General features: G+C 42.8%; 1 protein-coding gene across 1 annotated transcript in view; it reads right to left on the bottom strand.

Moving 5' to 3' along the window:
• Positions 1 to 3,034: 3,034 nt before the first annotated feature.
• Positions 3,035 to 15,607, bottom strand: part of tlr2 (toll-like receptor 2) — a 30,647-nt gene continuing 18,074 nt past the window's right edge. The window contains exons 6-16 of the mRNA XM_042298531.1: positions 15,239 to 15,299; positions 13,823 to 13,890; positions 11,269 to 11,355; positions 10,887 to 11,072; positions 8,180 to 8,460; positions 7,094 to 7,195; positions 6,799 to 6,922; positions 6,038 to 6,389; positions 5,749 to 5,845; positions 3,716 to 3,800; positions 3,035 to 3,401 (exon numbers count right to left, since the gene is read on the bottom strand). Coding sequence (XP_042154465.1) covers positions 3,261 to 3,401; positions 3,716 to 3,800; positions 5,749 to 5,845; positions 6,038 to 6,389; positions 6,799 to 6,922; positions 7,094 to 7,195; positions 8,180 to 8,460; positions 10,887 to 11,072; positions 11,269 to 11,355; positions 13,823 to 13,890; positions 15,239 to 15,299 — 1,584 coding nt within the window. The 3' untranslated portion in view covers positions 3,035 to 3,260. The remainder of the gene's footprint in view (positions 3,402 to 3,715; positions 3,801 to 5,748; positions 5,846 to 6,037; positions 6,390 to 6,798; positions 6,923 to 7,093; positions 7,196 to 8,179; positions 8,461 to 10,886; positions 11,073 to 11,268; positions 11,356 to 13,822; positions 13,891 to 15,238; positions 15,300 to 15,607) is intronic.

Raw genomic sequence — 15,607 nt, 5'->3', positions numbered from 1 at the left:
TCACCTAACCCTAACGTTAACCCTTTTAACTAACCCCTTCACCTAACCATAACCTTAACCCTTTTAACTAACCCCTTCACCTAACCTTAACCCTTTTAACTAACCCCTTCACCTAACCATAACCCTTTTAACTAACCCCTTCACCTAACCATAACCTTAACCCTTTTAACTAACCCCTTCACCTAACCATAACCCTTTTAACTAACCCCTTCACCTAACCTTAACCCTTTTAACTAACCCCTTCACCTAACCTTAACCCTTTTAACTAACCCCTTCACCTAACCTTAACCCTTTAACTAACCCCTTCACCTAACCCTAACCCTTTAACTAACCCCTTCACCTAACCCTAACCTTAACCCTTTTAACTAACCCCTTCACCTAACCTTAACCCTTTTAACTAACCCCTTCACCTAACCCTAACCTTAACCCTTTTAACTAACCCCTTCACCTAACCCTAACCTTAACCCTTTTAACTAACCCCTTCACCTAACCCTAACCTTTTTAACTAACCCCTTCACCTAACCCTAACCTTTTTAACTAACCCCTTCACCTAACCTTAACCCTTTTAACTAACCCCTTCACCTAACCCTAACCTTAACCCTTTTGACTAACCCCTTCACCTAACCCTAACCTTCACCTAACCCTAACCTTAACCCTTTTAACTAACCCCGTCACCTAACCCTAACCTTAACCCTTTAACTAACCCCTTCACCTAACCTTAACCCTTTTAACTAACCCCTTCACCTAACCATAACCCTTTTAACTAACCCCTTCACCTAACCATAACCTTAACCCTTTTAACTAACCCCTTCACCTAACCATAACCCTTTTAACTAACCCCTTCACCTAACCTTAACCCTTTTAACTAACCCCTTCACCTAACCTTAACCCTTTTAACTAACCCCTTCACCTAACCTTAACCCTTTTAACTAACCCCTTCACCTAACCATAACCCTTTTAACTAACCCCTTCACCTAACCATAACCCTTTTAACTAACCCCTTCACCTAACCCTAACCGTAACCCTTTTAACTAACCCCTTCACCTAACCCTAACCTTAACCCTTTTAACTAACCCCTTCACCTAACCTTAACCCTTTTAACTAACCCCTTCACCTAACCATAACCCTTTAACTAACCCTTCACCTAACCTTAACCCTTTTAACTAACCCCTTCACCTAACCCTAACCTTAACCCTTTAACTAACCCCTTCACCTAACCCTAACCTTAACCCTTTTAACTAACCCCTTCACCTAACCCTAACCTTAACCCTTTTAACTAACCCCTTCACCTAACCTTAACCCTTTTAACTAACCCCTTCACCTAACCCTAACCTTAACCCTTTTAACTAACCCCTTCACCTAACCCTAACCTTAACCCTTTTAACTAACCCCTTCACCTAACCATAACCTTAACCCTTTTAACTAACCCCCCTTCACCTAACCTTAACCCTTTTAACTAACCCCTTCACCTAACCATAACCCTTTTAACTAACCCCTTCACCTAACCATAACCTTAACCCTTTTAACTAACCCCTTCACCTAACCATAACCCTTTAACTAACCCCTTCACCTAACCTTAACCCTTTTAACTAACCCCTTCACCTAACCTTAACCTTTTTAACTAACCCCTTCACCTAACCTTAACCCTTTTAACTAACCCCTTCACCTAACCCTAACCTTAACCCTTTTAACTAACCCCTTCACCTAACCATAACCTTAACCCTTTTAACTAACCTCTTCACCTAACCATCACCTTTTTAACTAACCCCTTCACCTTACCATAACCTTTTTAACTAACCCCATAACCTGCACTGTTGGTTGAGGTCAGTCAGCATTTCACAGTAAGGTCTACTACACCTGTTGGTTAAGGGCTGGTAAATCAGCATTTCACAGTAAGGTCTACACCTGTTGGTTAAGGGCTTGTCAGTCAGCATTTCACAGTAAGGTCTACTACACCTGTTGGCTTGTCAGTCTGAAAGGAACGGTATCAAACCGTATCGTCCACTCCATTCATGAAATATGAGTGAAATAGTTTTCCTTCCAATGTGTTTTTATTAACTGTTAAAAAGCAGCTTTTCTGTTGTTTGCCTGGTGCTTATACCGGTCATAAGGCCGTCAATGTAAATAAGAATCTGTTCTTAACTTACTTCCCTTGTTAATTAAAGGTTGAAAAAAAAATATTCATCATAATAATTAAAATATTCATGCAAGTAGATCACTGATTGGCCAGTTTAGCCTCCTCTAGACTGCTGACATCATACTCAATGAGGAAATTGCAAGCATTTGTTTAAACGGTCTGTTTGAGATGGGATTTTCCAAGTGTTTTGTCTATGAGTATAGAATGACTCAAAAAACAATATTTGGGTATGAATTAACAGAATATTAACGGAACAACTTGGTCAAATAAATGTCTGAACGGAACAACTTGGTCAAATAAAGGACAACTTGGTGAAATAAAGTCAAAACAATTACAATTATTATTCCAAACAGACTTCCAGAATAAGGATAAGCAACCCAACCCACCCACCCAATCAGTTAACCCCTCTACCCATCAGCCACCCAGCCAACCAATCAGTTAACCAACCCTCTACCCACCCACCCACCCAGCCAACCAATCAGTTAACCAACCCTCTACCCACCCAGCCAATCAGTTAACCAACCCTCTACCCACCCACCCAACCAATCAGTTAACCAACCCTCTACCCACCCACCCAACCAATCAGTTAACCAACCCTCTACCCACCCAGCCAATTAAATAACCAAACCACTACCCACCCACCCAACCAATCAGTTAACCAACCCTCTACCCACCCAGCCAATCAGTTAACCAACCCTCTACCCACCCACCCACCCAACCAATCAGTTAACCAACCCTCTACCCACCCACCCAGCCAATCAAATAACCAACCACTACCCACCCACCCAACCAATCAGTTAACCAACCCTCTACCCACCCAGCCAATTAAATAACCAAACCACTACCCACCCACCCAACCAATCAGTTAACCAACCCTCTACCCACCCAGCCAATCAGTTAACCCACCCAGCCAATTAAATAACCAAACCACTACCCAGCCTATCAATTAACCAACCCACCCAACTAATAAATTAACCAGCCCATCAATCAATTAATCAACCCACCCAAACAACCCAACCAACCACACATTTAACCAACTCATCAACCAACCAATCAATCTTTACTGTCGGCAGAAAAGAGAATCATTCTGAGAATATTCCAGACTTCCCGGAACCCGGTTGGATCACAGCTCATCTCCGCCCCTCACGGCCAGACGGAGGTTGCTCCAGAATTCTGCCCTCCTCTCGTCCTCCTGCGGCCACTCCAGGTAGGTACGGGAGCTCATCAACTTGCGGAGCTTGCAGAAGCGTTTGGGAACGTCGTCCTTGGGATGTTCACACATAAACACACACCATGTTGATACACACAAACGCACACAGAGAGAGACACACACACACACACAGATACACACATTAGATCATCCTTGAAGATGGGATGAGTTAACACAATGGTTGTCTCCCAAATGACACCCTATTCCCTATTTAGTGCACTACTTTTGACCAGAGATCTATGGGTCTCCCTAAGGGCCCTGCTCTAAAGTAGTGCTCTATATAGGGAATAGGGTTCTATAGGGCCCTGGTCTAAAGTAGTGCTCTATATAGGGAATAGGGTGCCATTTGAGGTGCAGCTCCTCTCTACCTTGGAGATGGGTTCCAGAAGCACCAGGACGGCCGCCTCTGAGTCCCCGTCAAACAGACGGAAGTGGGAAAAGTCCAACTCATACCTGGAACAACAATATTATTGTGTTAAAACTATTAACTCCACTGAGCTCCACTATTAACTCCACTCTGAGCTCCACTATTAACTCCACTCTGAGCTCCACTATTAACTCCACTCTGAGCTCCACTATTAACTCCACTCTGAGCTCCACTATTAACTCCACTCTGAGCTCCACTATTAACTCCACTCTGAGCTCCACTATTAACTCCACTCTGAACTCCACTATGAACTTCATTATTAACTCCACTATTAACTCCACTCTGGGCTCCACTATTAACTCCACTCTGAGCTCCACTCTGAACTCCACGCTGAGCTCCACTCTGAGCTCCACTCTTGACTCCACTCTTAACTCCACTCTGAGCTCCACTCTGAGCTCCACTCTTAACTCCACTATTAACTCCACTCTGAACTCCACTCTGAGCTCCACTCTTGACTCCACTCTTAACTCCACTCTGAGCTCCACTATTAGCTCCACTCTGAGCTCCACTCTTAACTCCACTATTAACTCCACTATTAACTCCACTATTAACTCCACTATTAACTCCACTCTGAGCTTCACTATTAACTCCACTATTAACTCCACTCTGAGCTCCACTCTGAACTCCACTAATAGCTCCACTCTGAGCTCCACTATTAACTCCACTATTAACTCCACTCTGAGCTCCACTCTTAACTCCACTCTGAACTCCACTATTAACTCCACTATTAACTCCACTCTGAGCTCCACTATTAACTCCACTCTGAGCTCCACTATTAACTCCACTATTAACTCCACTATTAACTCCACTCTGAGCTCCACTCTGAGCTCCACTCTGAGCTCCACTCTGAACTCCACTCTGAACTCCACTCTGAGCTCCACTCTGAGCTCCACTATTAACTCCACTATTAACTCCACTATGAGCTCCACTATTAACTCCACTCTGAGTTCCACTCTGAGCTCCACTATTAACTCCACTCTAAGCTCCACTCTGAGCTCCACTGTTAACTCCACTCTGAGCTCCACTATTAACTCCACTATGAGCTCCACTCTAAGCTCCACTCTGAGCTCCACTATTAACTCCACTCTGAGCTCCACTATAAACTCCACTCTGAGCTCCACTATTAACTCCACTATGAGCACCACTACGAGCTCCACAATGAGCTCCACTAATAACTCCACTCTGAGCTCCACTTTGAGCTCCAATATTAACTCCACTCTGAGATGCACTCTGAACTTTGCTGTTAACTCCACTTTGATTCTCCACTCTGAGCTCCACTCTGAGCTCCACACTGAACTCCACTAATAGCTCCACTCTGAACTCCACTATTAACTCCACTATTAACTCCACTAATAACTCCTCTATTAACTCCACTTTGAGCTACACTATTAACTCCACTTTGAGCTACACTATTAACTCCACTATTAACTCCTCTATTAACTCCACTCTGAACTCCACTCTGAACTCCCTCTGAACTCCACTCTAAGCTCCACTATTAACTCCACTACGGGGCGGCGGGGTAGCCTAGTGGTTAGAGCGTTGGACTAGTAACCGGAAGGTTGTGAGTTCAAAACCCCGAGCTGACAAGGTACAAATCTGTCATTCTGCCCCTGAACAGGCAGTTAACACACTGTTACTAAGCTGTCATTGAAAATAAGAGTTTGTTCTTAACTGACTTGCCTGGTTAAATAAAGGTTAAAACAATTTTTTTTATTTGAAGCTCCACTCTGAGCTCCACTCTGAGCTCCACTATTAATTCCACTATCTGTTTGTGATTTTAGGCTGGGTTTCTGTATAGCACTTTGTGACATCAGCTGATGTAAGAAGGGCTTTATAAATACATTTGATTGATTGATTCAAGCATGAGCCTGAAATTATGCTTAAATGTTGTTCTTAATGAATGAGTGTTGAGCAGCTGAAATACTTTAACCGTCCATTCTGCGTAGTAGTGAGACAGGGCAGAATGAACCGTACCGGCACCACTCAGAGTGGACGAAGTGTTCCGACAGGACGAAGAGGGTGCGTCGGCTGCGTTCCATTGCATGGATAATGTTGTCGATGATCCAGTGGCCTAAAGAAACAAAGAAATAAAATAAACAAAATGCATTCAATTTAAACCTCCTGTCAAAGAATCCTAACGAGACGGTTCAACAAAACCAAACAAATATAAAAGCAAGGGATGAAAACATGAACAAGCTAGCTAAGCTAGGTAAGAAGAGTGGGAAGAACCTTGGGGAATAAGTCATGGATTAAATCAATCAACCTGGCAGGAAGTCTCTCTTGTGGAGGCAGAGGGAGAGTGGAGGCTGGGAATCCTCCAGCTCTGGAACCAGGAATTCTTCGACCCACTCTGCGTCTTGCTCGCTGTACGACACGAACGCATCATAGCAGAGGAGGTAGGCATTCCCTGCGGCATCCCGGCGCTTCTGGTTCCCGGAATTCCGTTTGGCTTTAAGCCACGCCCACATCATCCTCACGTACCACACCGCGTGGATCTTCCAGAGCAGAATTACAAACAGGATTCCGGAAGCGAGCATGCAGCCGCAGAGTGAGGACACGAGGAGGATGCGGTGGCATTGAAACAGTGAGAGCTGGACGCGGTCTACCCTCTGGCCCTGTAAATAAAATAGTATTTATTAAATGCACGGGATTAGGTTTGCAAAAATCCGGGTACATTCCCACAATTCTGAGGATTCCCAGATTTCCTGCTTATTCCAACCTGATTCCGGATATCTTCAAGCCCGGGATTTCTGGAAAACCTGGGACTTTTTCTGAAAGTTACACGATTTTTGCAACCCTACACAGGATATAGCGAAGTATACACAGTACTGAGAAATGCAAACTCTCCTCACAGTATATTTGATGATAAAAATAGAAAAGGTATTCAGTAAAAAAACAAGATAAACGTACAAATAAGTGTGCAGTGAAGAGAATAAGAATAAAATAGGTAACGATAATAATAAAAATGTAAAAATGGTACTAATAGTGATAAATAATAGTAAATATAGTAAATATTTAAATGACCTGCAGGGGCAGCGGTGAGTCACAAAGGTAGTTATCCCATCTGTCTGTTAGCTCAACACTGCCCTCTACTGCTCCACCCCACCTCCAGACCATGAAGTTGACAAACTCACAGGAACACACAAACCTGAAGAAGAAGAAGAAGAAGAAGAAGAAGAAGAAGAAGAAGTAAGGATGGGAATTATGACCTGCAGGGATCATTGATTTTTTAGAATCGATAGAGACTAATCAACAAAAAAATCTAAGGCAGGACCCTATTACCTACATAGGGCACTAGTACTTTTGAGCACCCACAGACCTGTTCTGACCGGCCTGCAGTGCTCGGAGCCTCCTGTAGAGTCGGAGGTCCAAGGGCCCAAACATGTTGAGAGTGTTGCTCTGGATCAGGAGGACCTCCAGGCTGGGGGGAGGGGGGGGGACAAACAAATGTCGTTTTCTCGATTGTTGACTCCAACTAAATGCCCTTTCATTTATTTACGCACTAGGATAACAGTTGAGCTAAGACTTGGGTCGTACAAAGCATCTCAGAATAGGAGAGATGCTTCACATGCTGATCAGACCGCTCGCCCGTGTGCGTCCGCGTGCGTCATTTGTCCAGGGATATAAACATTGGGTTGTTTATTTTACCTGAAATGCACAAGGTCCTCAACTCCGACAATTAATCCACAGATAAAACCGTCAATCGAGTTTGTTTCTAGTAATCTCTCCTCCTTCGGTCTTCTTCTTCTGTGGACTTGATATGGCGGTTGGCAACCAACTTGAAGGTGCTTTACCACCACCAACTGGACTGGAGTGTGGACCTCAGTCCGTCTTTCAATCACCCACGTGGATATACACTCCTAAAAACCAATGTGGAGATGGGAGATGTGGGACTTGTCGCGCATCAAGTGTCACAAATAAAACCAAGTTCAATTTTAGCACCTGGCTACGCAGACGCTCGTTGACGCACACGATCAGTGTTGATGCAATTATTGAATAACACGTGTGTGTACATTTATTAGGCTACGCGAGCGGTCAGCACGTCAGGATCAGTTTGCATAGATCAAACTGATTAATAAGATGACATGGACACGGGAACCTGATCCTAGATCTGCACTCTCGCACTGTTACTCTGAGATGCTTGATACATACGGGCTCATCGCCTTGATTTATTTATGCAAGATGAGAAGAGTTGAGCGAAGAGTTGAGATAAGAGTGTAGCTATGAAATAAAATCTATTATTTATGTACATATTTCCCAAAAATATATGGGGGATTGGAGATGACGCAGACAATTACATTGATAGATTATAGCTTCTATCTGCTATATTAAAACTGATCAACCCCCCCCAATTTGTTTTAAATAAATAAAAAAATTAAAGAGTTGAGCACATCTTTATCTCTACCTAGGGAACAACCATCCAGGGGGCAGACTCATCAACTTGTTCCCAGAGAGGTGCAGCTCCCTCAGGGCCGGGAGAGCAACACTATGGAAGGCTGTCAGGTCGTTATGTCCCAGATCCAGGATCTCCAGGGTCGAGGGTAGACAGGGGGTGACCCTCCGTAGCTTAGCCCTCGAGAGGTTGAGGTGAGTCAGTATCTGTGGCCAGGAGCAGGTGGGAGGCATGGAGGTGTAGGCGTTCTGACTGATGTCCAGGTGGACTAGTTTGTCCAGACGGGTGACGAGCTGGGTGATTTTGAAATTAAAAGAGAGAATTAGTGTTATTATTAATAAAATTGAAATTAAAAGAGAAAATATGTGCGCTTGGCCCGCGACTGAAAAATGCTAGCTGACATTGGCCGGCAACTTGTGTTTCCTCCGGAGATCGCAACCACCACCCTAAGACCTGACATGGTGCTCTGGTCCCGTTCGCTCAATAAGGTTTTCATCATTGAGCTCACAGTACCCTGGGAGGACTCAGTAGATGAGGCTTATGAGCGAAAACATCTGCGCTATGCTGATCGAGCTGCCGAAGCACGGCATCATGGCTGGAACACAGAAGTCCGACCAGTGGAGGTGGGCTGCAGAGGTTTTATGGCAACATCTACAACCAGACTGCTTAGAGACCTGGGAATTAAGGGCCAGAGCCAGCGTTCGGCAATCAAAGCTGTATCGGAGGCGGCAGAAGGCAGCAGTCAGTGGCTCTGGATGAAGAGGAAAGACCCCAGCTGGGCCCCGAAGTGAGAGGGCCAGGAGGTATGCGGTCAACAATGCTTGACTGAGGGAGGAGGACACCCCTGCCATGCATAGTCCCATGGGATGTTGGCTATGAACAACAAGGCAACTCCTATGACTAATTGGGAAGGGGACGCAAGCGTAGGATTGATCACCCTGTCGCTGGCCGCCTTTGGGGAGTGTGTATAGTGTGAAAGGCCGAAACACCCTAGGAACCAAAGGTACACTACTGACGATGCCCTCCCCAAATTTCACCACCACGCTCACTGTTCATTAACTCTTGGAAGTGCTTGCACAAAGGATAGTAACATCTCATCCTGTGTTCTTGGAATCAAAAATATATATATATATATTATGAATAAAATTGAAATTAAAAGAGAAAATATGTGTTATTAGGAATAATTCGACCTGGTACTTATTTAGCATTTCTCTGAAAATTGAAATACTTAAAACAGAAGGATGTTTATTTGACCCAAAAATGTAAATGATTATTAATTGTTATCAATGGGCTTTCTTCAGTCCTCTACTCGAGGTTAAAAACAATACGATGTCAAACATGAGAGATAGAAGCAGTACAAGTTAATTGCAAAGCTGATATAAAAAGGTGTCGCCTGACTAGAAGTCTTAACCAAATTACATTACCTAGGCTGTGCTTCAAAGTAGTTCACTATGTAGGGAGTAGGGTGCCATTTGGGATGTAGTCTCAGTACACCGTTGGCTAATGGGAGACAGGGAGTTGAGGGAGTTGTTGCACCCTATTCCCTATATAGTGCACTACTTTAGACCAGAGCTCTATTCCCTATGTAGTGCACTACTTTAGACCAGAGCCCTATTCCCTACATAGTGCACTACTTTTGACCAGGGCCCTATTCCCTATATAGTGCACTACTTTAGACCAGAGCCCTATTCCCTATAAAGTGCACTACTTTTGACCAGGGCCCTATTCCCTATATAGTGCACTACTTTAGACCAGAGCCCTATTCCCTATAAAGTGCACTACTTTTGACCAGAGCCCTATTCCCTATATAGTGCACTACTTTTGACCAGGGCCCTATTCCCTATATAGTGCACTACTTTAGACCAGAGCCCTATTCCCTATGTAGTGCACTACTTTAGACCAGAGCCCTATTCCCTACATAGTGCACTACTTTTGACCAGGGCCCTATTCCCTATATAGTGCACTACTTTAGACCAGAGCCCTATTCCCTATAAAGTGCACTACTTTTGACCAGAGCCCTATTCCCTATATAGTGCACTACTTTAGACCAGAGCCCTATTCCCTATAAAGTGCACTACTTTTGACCAGAGCCCTATTCCCTATATAGTGCACTACTTTTGACCAGGGCCCTATTCCCTATATAGTGCACTACTTTTGACCAGGGCCCTATTCCCTTTATAGTGTACTACTTTAGACCAGAGCCCTATTCCCTATATAGTGCACTACTTTAGACCAGAGCCCTATTCCCTATATAGTGCACTACTATAGACCAGAGCCCTATTCCCTATATAGTGCACTACTTTGACCAGAGCCCTATTCCCTATATAGTGCACTACTTTTGACCAGAGCCCTATTCCCTATATAGTGCACTACTTTTGACCAGAGCCCTATTCCCTATATAGTGCACTACTTTTGACCAGGGCCCTATTCCCTTTATAGTGTACTACTTTAGACCAGAGCCCTATTCCCTATATAGTGCACTACTTTTGACCAGGGCCCTATTCCCTATATAGTGCACTACTTTTGACCAGGGCCCTATTCCCTTTATAGTGTACTACTTTAGACCAGAGCCCTATTCCCTATATAGTGCACTACTTTAGACCAGAGCCCTATTCCCTATATAGTGCACTACTTTTGACCAGAGCCATGTGGACAGTCAATTAAAATAAAATAAATAAAAGTGCCTTGTTATAGGGAATAGGGTGCAACAGTCACACACTTTGCTGATGAGGGAAATGGACTTCAGGGCATTGTCGCTGACGTTGATAACTCTGAGATTCCTCAGGATCCCAATCCCGTGACACAGAGATTCCGTCAGGGTCAGGTCGGTCAGTAGGTTACCACTCAGGTCCAGGTACACCATTTGGGTCAACAGGAGAGAGGTCAGACACGGCATCACATACACCTGGAGGAGAGACACATTTGTTTCATTGGTTTGTTATTGATCACAAAGTGATTCGGTAATTTTTCAACACCATTACGTCTGTAATTCCCCTTTGACCAATCAGATTGCTTGGCTGGAACAATAATAATAAATAGTGTAAATACTATTCAGTAATAAGTATTTCATTATTTGTAAAAGAAATTATAAACATGTTTACCTTACAGTTAATGATAGAGATCTGTCTGAGGTTTTTCAGTAGAAACCCCACAGGCAGGAAGGAGGTGAACTTATAGACATTCATGACCTGATAACAAAACATAAAAAAATGAAACACAAAGTTTTGGTCCCACGTTTCATGAGCTGAAATTAAAGATCCCAGAAATGTTCCATATGCACACTAAAAACTTATTTCTCACAAATGTGTTTTATATCCCTGTTAGTGAGCATTTCTCCTTTGCCAAGATAATCCATCTACCTGACACGTGTGGCATATCAACAAGCTGATTAAACAGCATGATCATTACACATGTGCGCCTTGTGCTGGGGACAATAAAAGGCCACTCTAAAATGTGCAGTTTTGTCACACAACACCATGCTGACTGCAGGAATGTCCACCGGAGCTGTTGCCAGATAATTTAATGTTCATTTCTCTACCATAAGCCGCCTCCAACGTAATTGTAGAGAATTTGGCAGTACGTCCAACCGGCCTCACAACCGCAGACCACGTGTAACCACGCCAGCCCAGAACCTCCAGATCCGGCTTCTTCACCTCCTTCACCTTCTGAGACAATTGCGTGTCATTGATGACAATTTGAATGATACCGTGACCGTGACGAGATCCCAAGGCCCATTGTTATGCCATTCATCTGCTCATGTTTCAGCATGACAATACACAGTCCCATGTCGCAAGGATCTGTACACAATTCCTGGAAGGTGAAAATGTCCCAGTTCTTCCATGGCCTGCATAATCACCAGCCATGTCACCTATTGAGCATGTTTGGGATGCTCCGGATCGAGGTGTACAACAGCGTGTTCCAATTTCGTCCAATATCCAGCAACATTCGCACAGCCATTGAAGAGCAGTGGGACAACATTCCACAATCAACAGCCTGATCAACTCCAATCAACAGCCTGATCAACTCCAATCAACAGCCTGATCAACTCCAATCAATAGCCTGATCAACTCCAATCAACAGCCTGATCAACTCTATGTGAAGGAGATGTGTCGTGCTGCATGAGGCTAATGGTGGTCACACCAGATACTGACTGGTTTTCTGAACCACACCAGATACTGACTGGTTTTCTGATCCACACCAGATACTGACTGGTTTTCTGAACCACGCCAGATACTGACTGGTTTTCTGAACAACGCCAGATACTGACTGGTTTTCTGAACCACACCAGATACTGACTGGTTTTCTGAACCACACCAGATACTGACTGGTTTTCTGAACCACACCAGATACTGACTGGTTTTCTGAACCACGCCAGATACTGACTGGTTTTCTGAACCACACCAGATACTGACTGGTTTTCTGAACCACACCAGATACTGACTGGTTTTCTGAACCTGGTTTTCTGAACCACACCAGATACTGACTGGTTTTCTGAACCACGCCAGATACTGACTGGTTTTCTGAACCACACCAGATACTGACTGGTTTTCTGAACCACGCCAGATACTGACTGGTTTTCTGAACCACACCAGATACTGACTGGTTTTCTGAACCACACCAGATACTGACTGGTTTTCTGAACCACACCAGATACTGACTGGTTTTCTGAACCACACCAGATACTGACTGGTTTTCTGAACCACACCAGATACTGACTGGTTTTCTGAACCACACCAGATACTGACTGGTTTTCTGAACCACACCAGATACTGACTGGTTTTCTGAACCACGCCAGATACTGACTGGTTTTCTGAACCACACCAGATACTGACTGGTTTTCTGAACCACACCAGATACTGACTGGTTTTCTGAACCACACCAGATACTGACTGGTTTTCTGAACCACACCTGATACTGACTGGTTTTCTGAACCACGCCAGATACTGACTGGTTTTCTGAACCACACCAGATACTGATTGGTTTTCTGAACCACACCAGATACTGACTGGTTTTCTGAACCACACCAGATACTGACTGGTTTTCTGAACCACACCAGATACTGACTGGTTTTCTGAACCACACCAGATACTGACTGGTTTTCTGAACCACACCAGATACTGACTGGTTTTCTGAACCACGCCAGATACTGACTGGTTTTCTGAACCACACCTGATACTGACTGGTTTTCTGAACCACACCAGATACTGACTGGTTTTCTGAACCACACCAGATACTGACTGGTTTCTGAACCACACCAGATACTGACTGGTTTTCTGAACCACACCAGATACTGACTGGTTTTCTGAACCACGCCAGATACTGACTGGTTTTCTGAACCACGCCCCTACCTTTTTTAAATATTATTATCTGTGACACACAGATGCATATTTTTATTCCCAGTCATGTGAAATCCATAGATTTTAATGAATTTATTTCAATTAACTGATTTCCTTATATGAATTGTAAATCTTTGAAATTGTTGCATGTTGTGTTTATATATTTTTGTTCAGTGTAATAATAATGGATTTTATTTATATAGCACACTTTCAAATGCTTTTGTACATCTGACACCTGACCAACCAATCACCTTAGCCGTTATGACAAGAGATCGCAAACCTCTTGGCGAGTGTTGTGTTAAGGTCTCTACTACCTCACCTCTATGTTTCTGAAGTAGACTGTGTCCAGGTTGTCAAGGTGAGTCCGTCTAGCCGGCGTCCAGGAGCCTGCATATGGAAATAGATCTCTATCAGGATTCTGAATATGGAAATAGATCTCTATCAGGATTCTGAATATGGAAATAGATATCTATCAGGATTCTGAATATGGAAATAGATATCTATCAGGATTCTGAATATGGAAATAGATCTCTATCAGGATTCTGAATATGGAAATAGATATCTATCAGGATTCTGAATACGGAAATAGATATCTATCAGGATTCTGAATATGGAAATAGATATCTATCAGGATTCTGAATACGGAAATAGATATCTATCAGGATTCTGAATATGGAAATAGATATCTATCAGGATTCTGAATACGGAAATAGATATCTATCAGATTCTGAATATGGAAATAGATATCTATCAGGATTCTGAATATGGAAATAGATATCTATCAGGATTCTGAATATGGAAATAGATATCTATCAGGATTCTGAATACGGAAATAGATATCTATCAGGATTCTGAATATGGAAATAGATCTCTATCAGGATTCTGAATATGGAAATAGATCTCTATCAGGATTCTGAATATGGAAATAGATCTCTATCAGGATTCTGAATATGGAAATAGATATCTATCAGGATTCTGAATATGGAAATAGATATCTATCAGGATTCTGAATATGGAAATAGATCTCTATCAGGATTCTGAATATGGAAATAGATATCTATCAGGATTCTGAATATGGAAATAGATATCTATCAGGAGCCTGCATATGGAAATAGATCTCTATCAGGATTCTGAATATGGAAATAGATATCTATCAGGAGCCTGCATATGGAAATAGATCTCTATCAGGATTCTGAATATGGAAATAGATATCTATCAGGATTCTGAATATGGAAATAGATATCTATCAGGATTCTGAATATGGAAATAGATCTCTATCAGGATTCTGAATATGGAAATAGATCTCTATCAGGATTCTGAATATGGAAATAGATATCTATCAGGAGCCTGCATATGGAAATAGATCTCTATCAGGATTCTGAATATGGAAATAGATATCTATCAGGATTCTGAATATGGAAATAGATATCTATCAGGATTCTGAATATAGAAATAGATCTCTATCAAAATATTATAAATGATGTGTTGTGACAATACTGAATGCAAATTTCAAATATAAATCACAGTCTGTAAATAATAATAATAACTATAATTATTATTATTATCATATTCAATACGTAGAATGTATTTGGGGGGATTTGAACACATAAATATGTCATATAATTATTCCCATACCTGTACCATATAATTATTCCCATACCTGTACCATATAATTATTCCCATACCTGTACCATATAATTATTCCCATACCTGTACCATATAATTATTCCCATACCTGTACCATGGAACGTTGCGTCCTCTACTCCCAAGAACTCTAGAGAAGCCCCGTCCATAACCTATCCACATGCACACACACACACGCATACACACACACACGCACACACACGCACACGTGCATACACACACGGACACACACGCATACACACACACACAAAAGCACACATCAAATGTGTAATTGTTAAACCCTTTTAAGATGAAAAAAAGTGTTGTGAGTGGTATATCTGAGTGTTGATTCTAGTGGGGTTAACACCAGTGGTATATCTGAGTGTTGATTCTAGTGGGGTTAACACCAGTGGTATATCTGAGTGTTGATTCTAGTGGGGTTAACACCAGTGGTATATCTGAGTGTTGATTCTAGTGGGGT

Source organism: Oncorhynchus tshawytscha, linkage group LG15 (assembly GCF_018296145.1).
Source record: "Oncorhynchus tshawytscha isolate Ot180627B linkage group LG15, Otsh_v2.0, whole genome shotgun sequence".
NCBI classification, from domain to species: domain Eukaryota; kingdom Metazoa; phylum Chordata; class Actinopteri; order Salmoniformes; family Salmonidae; genus Oncorhynchus; species Oncorhynchus tshawytscha.
Note: the sequence above shows the minus strand (reverse complement) of the source record. Positions and strands in the feature narration are given on the sequence as shown.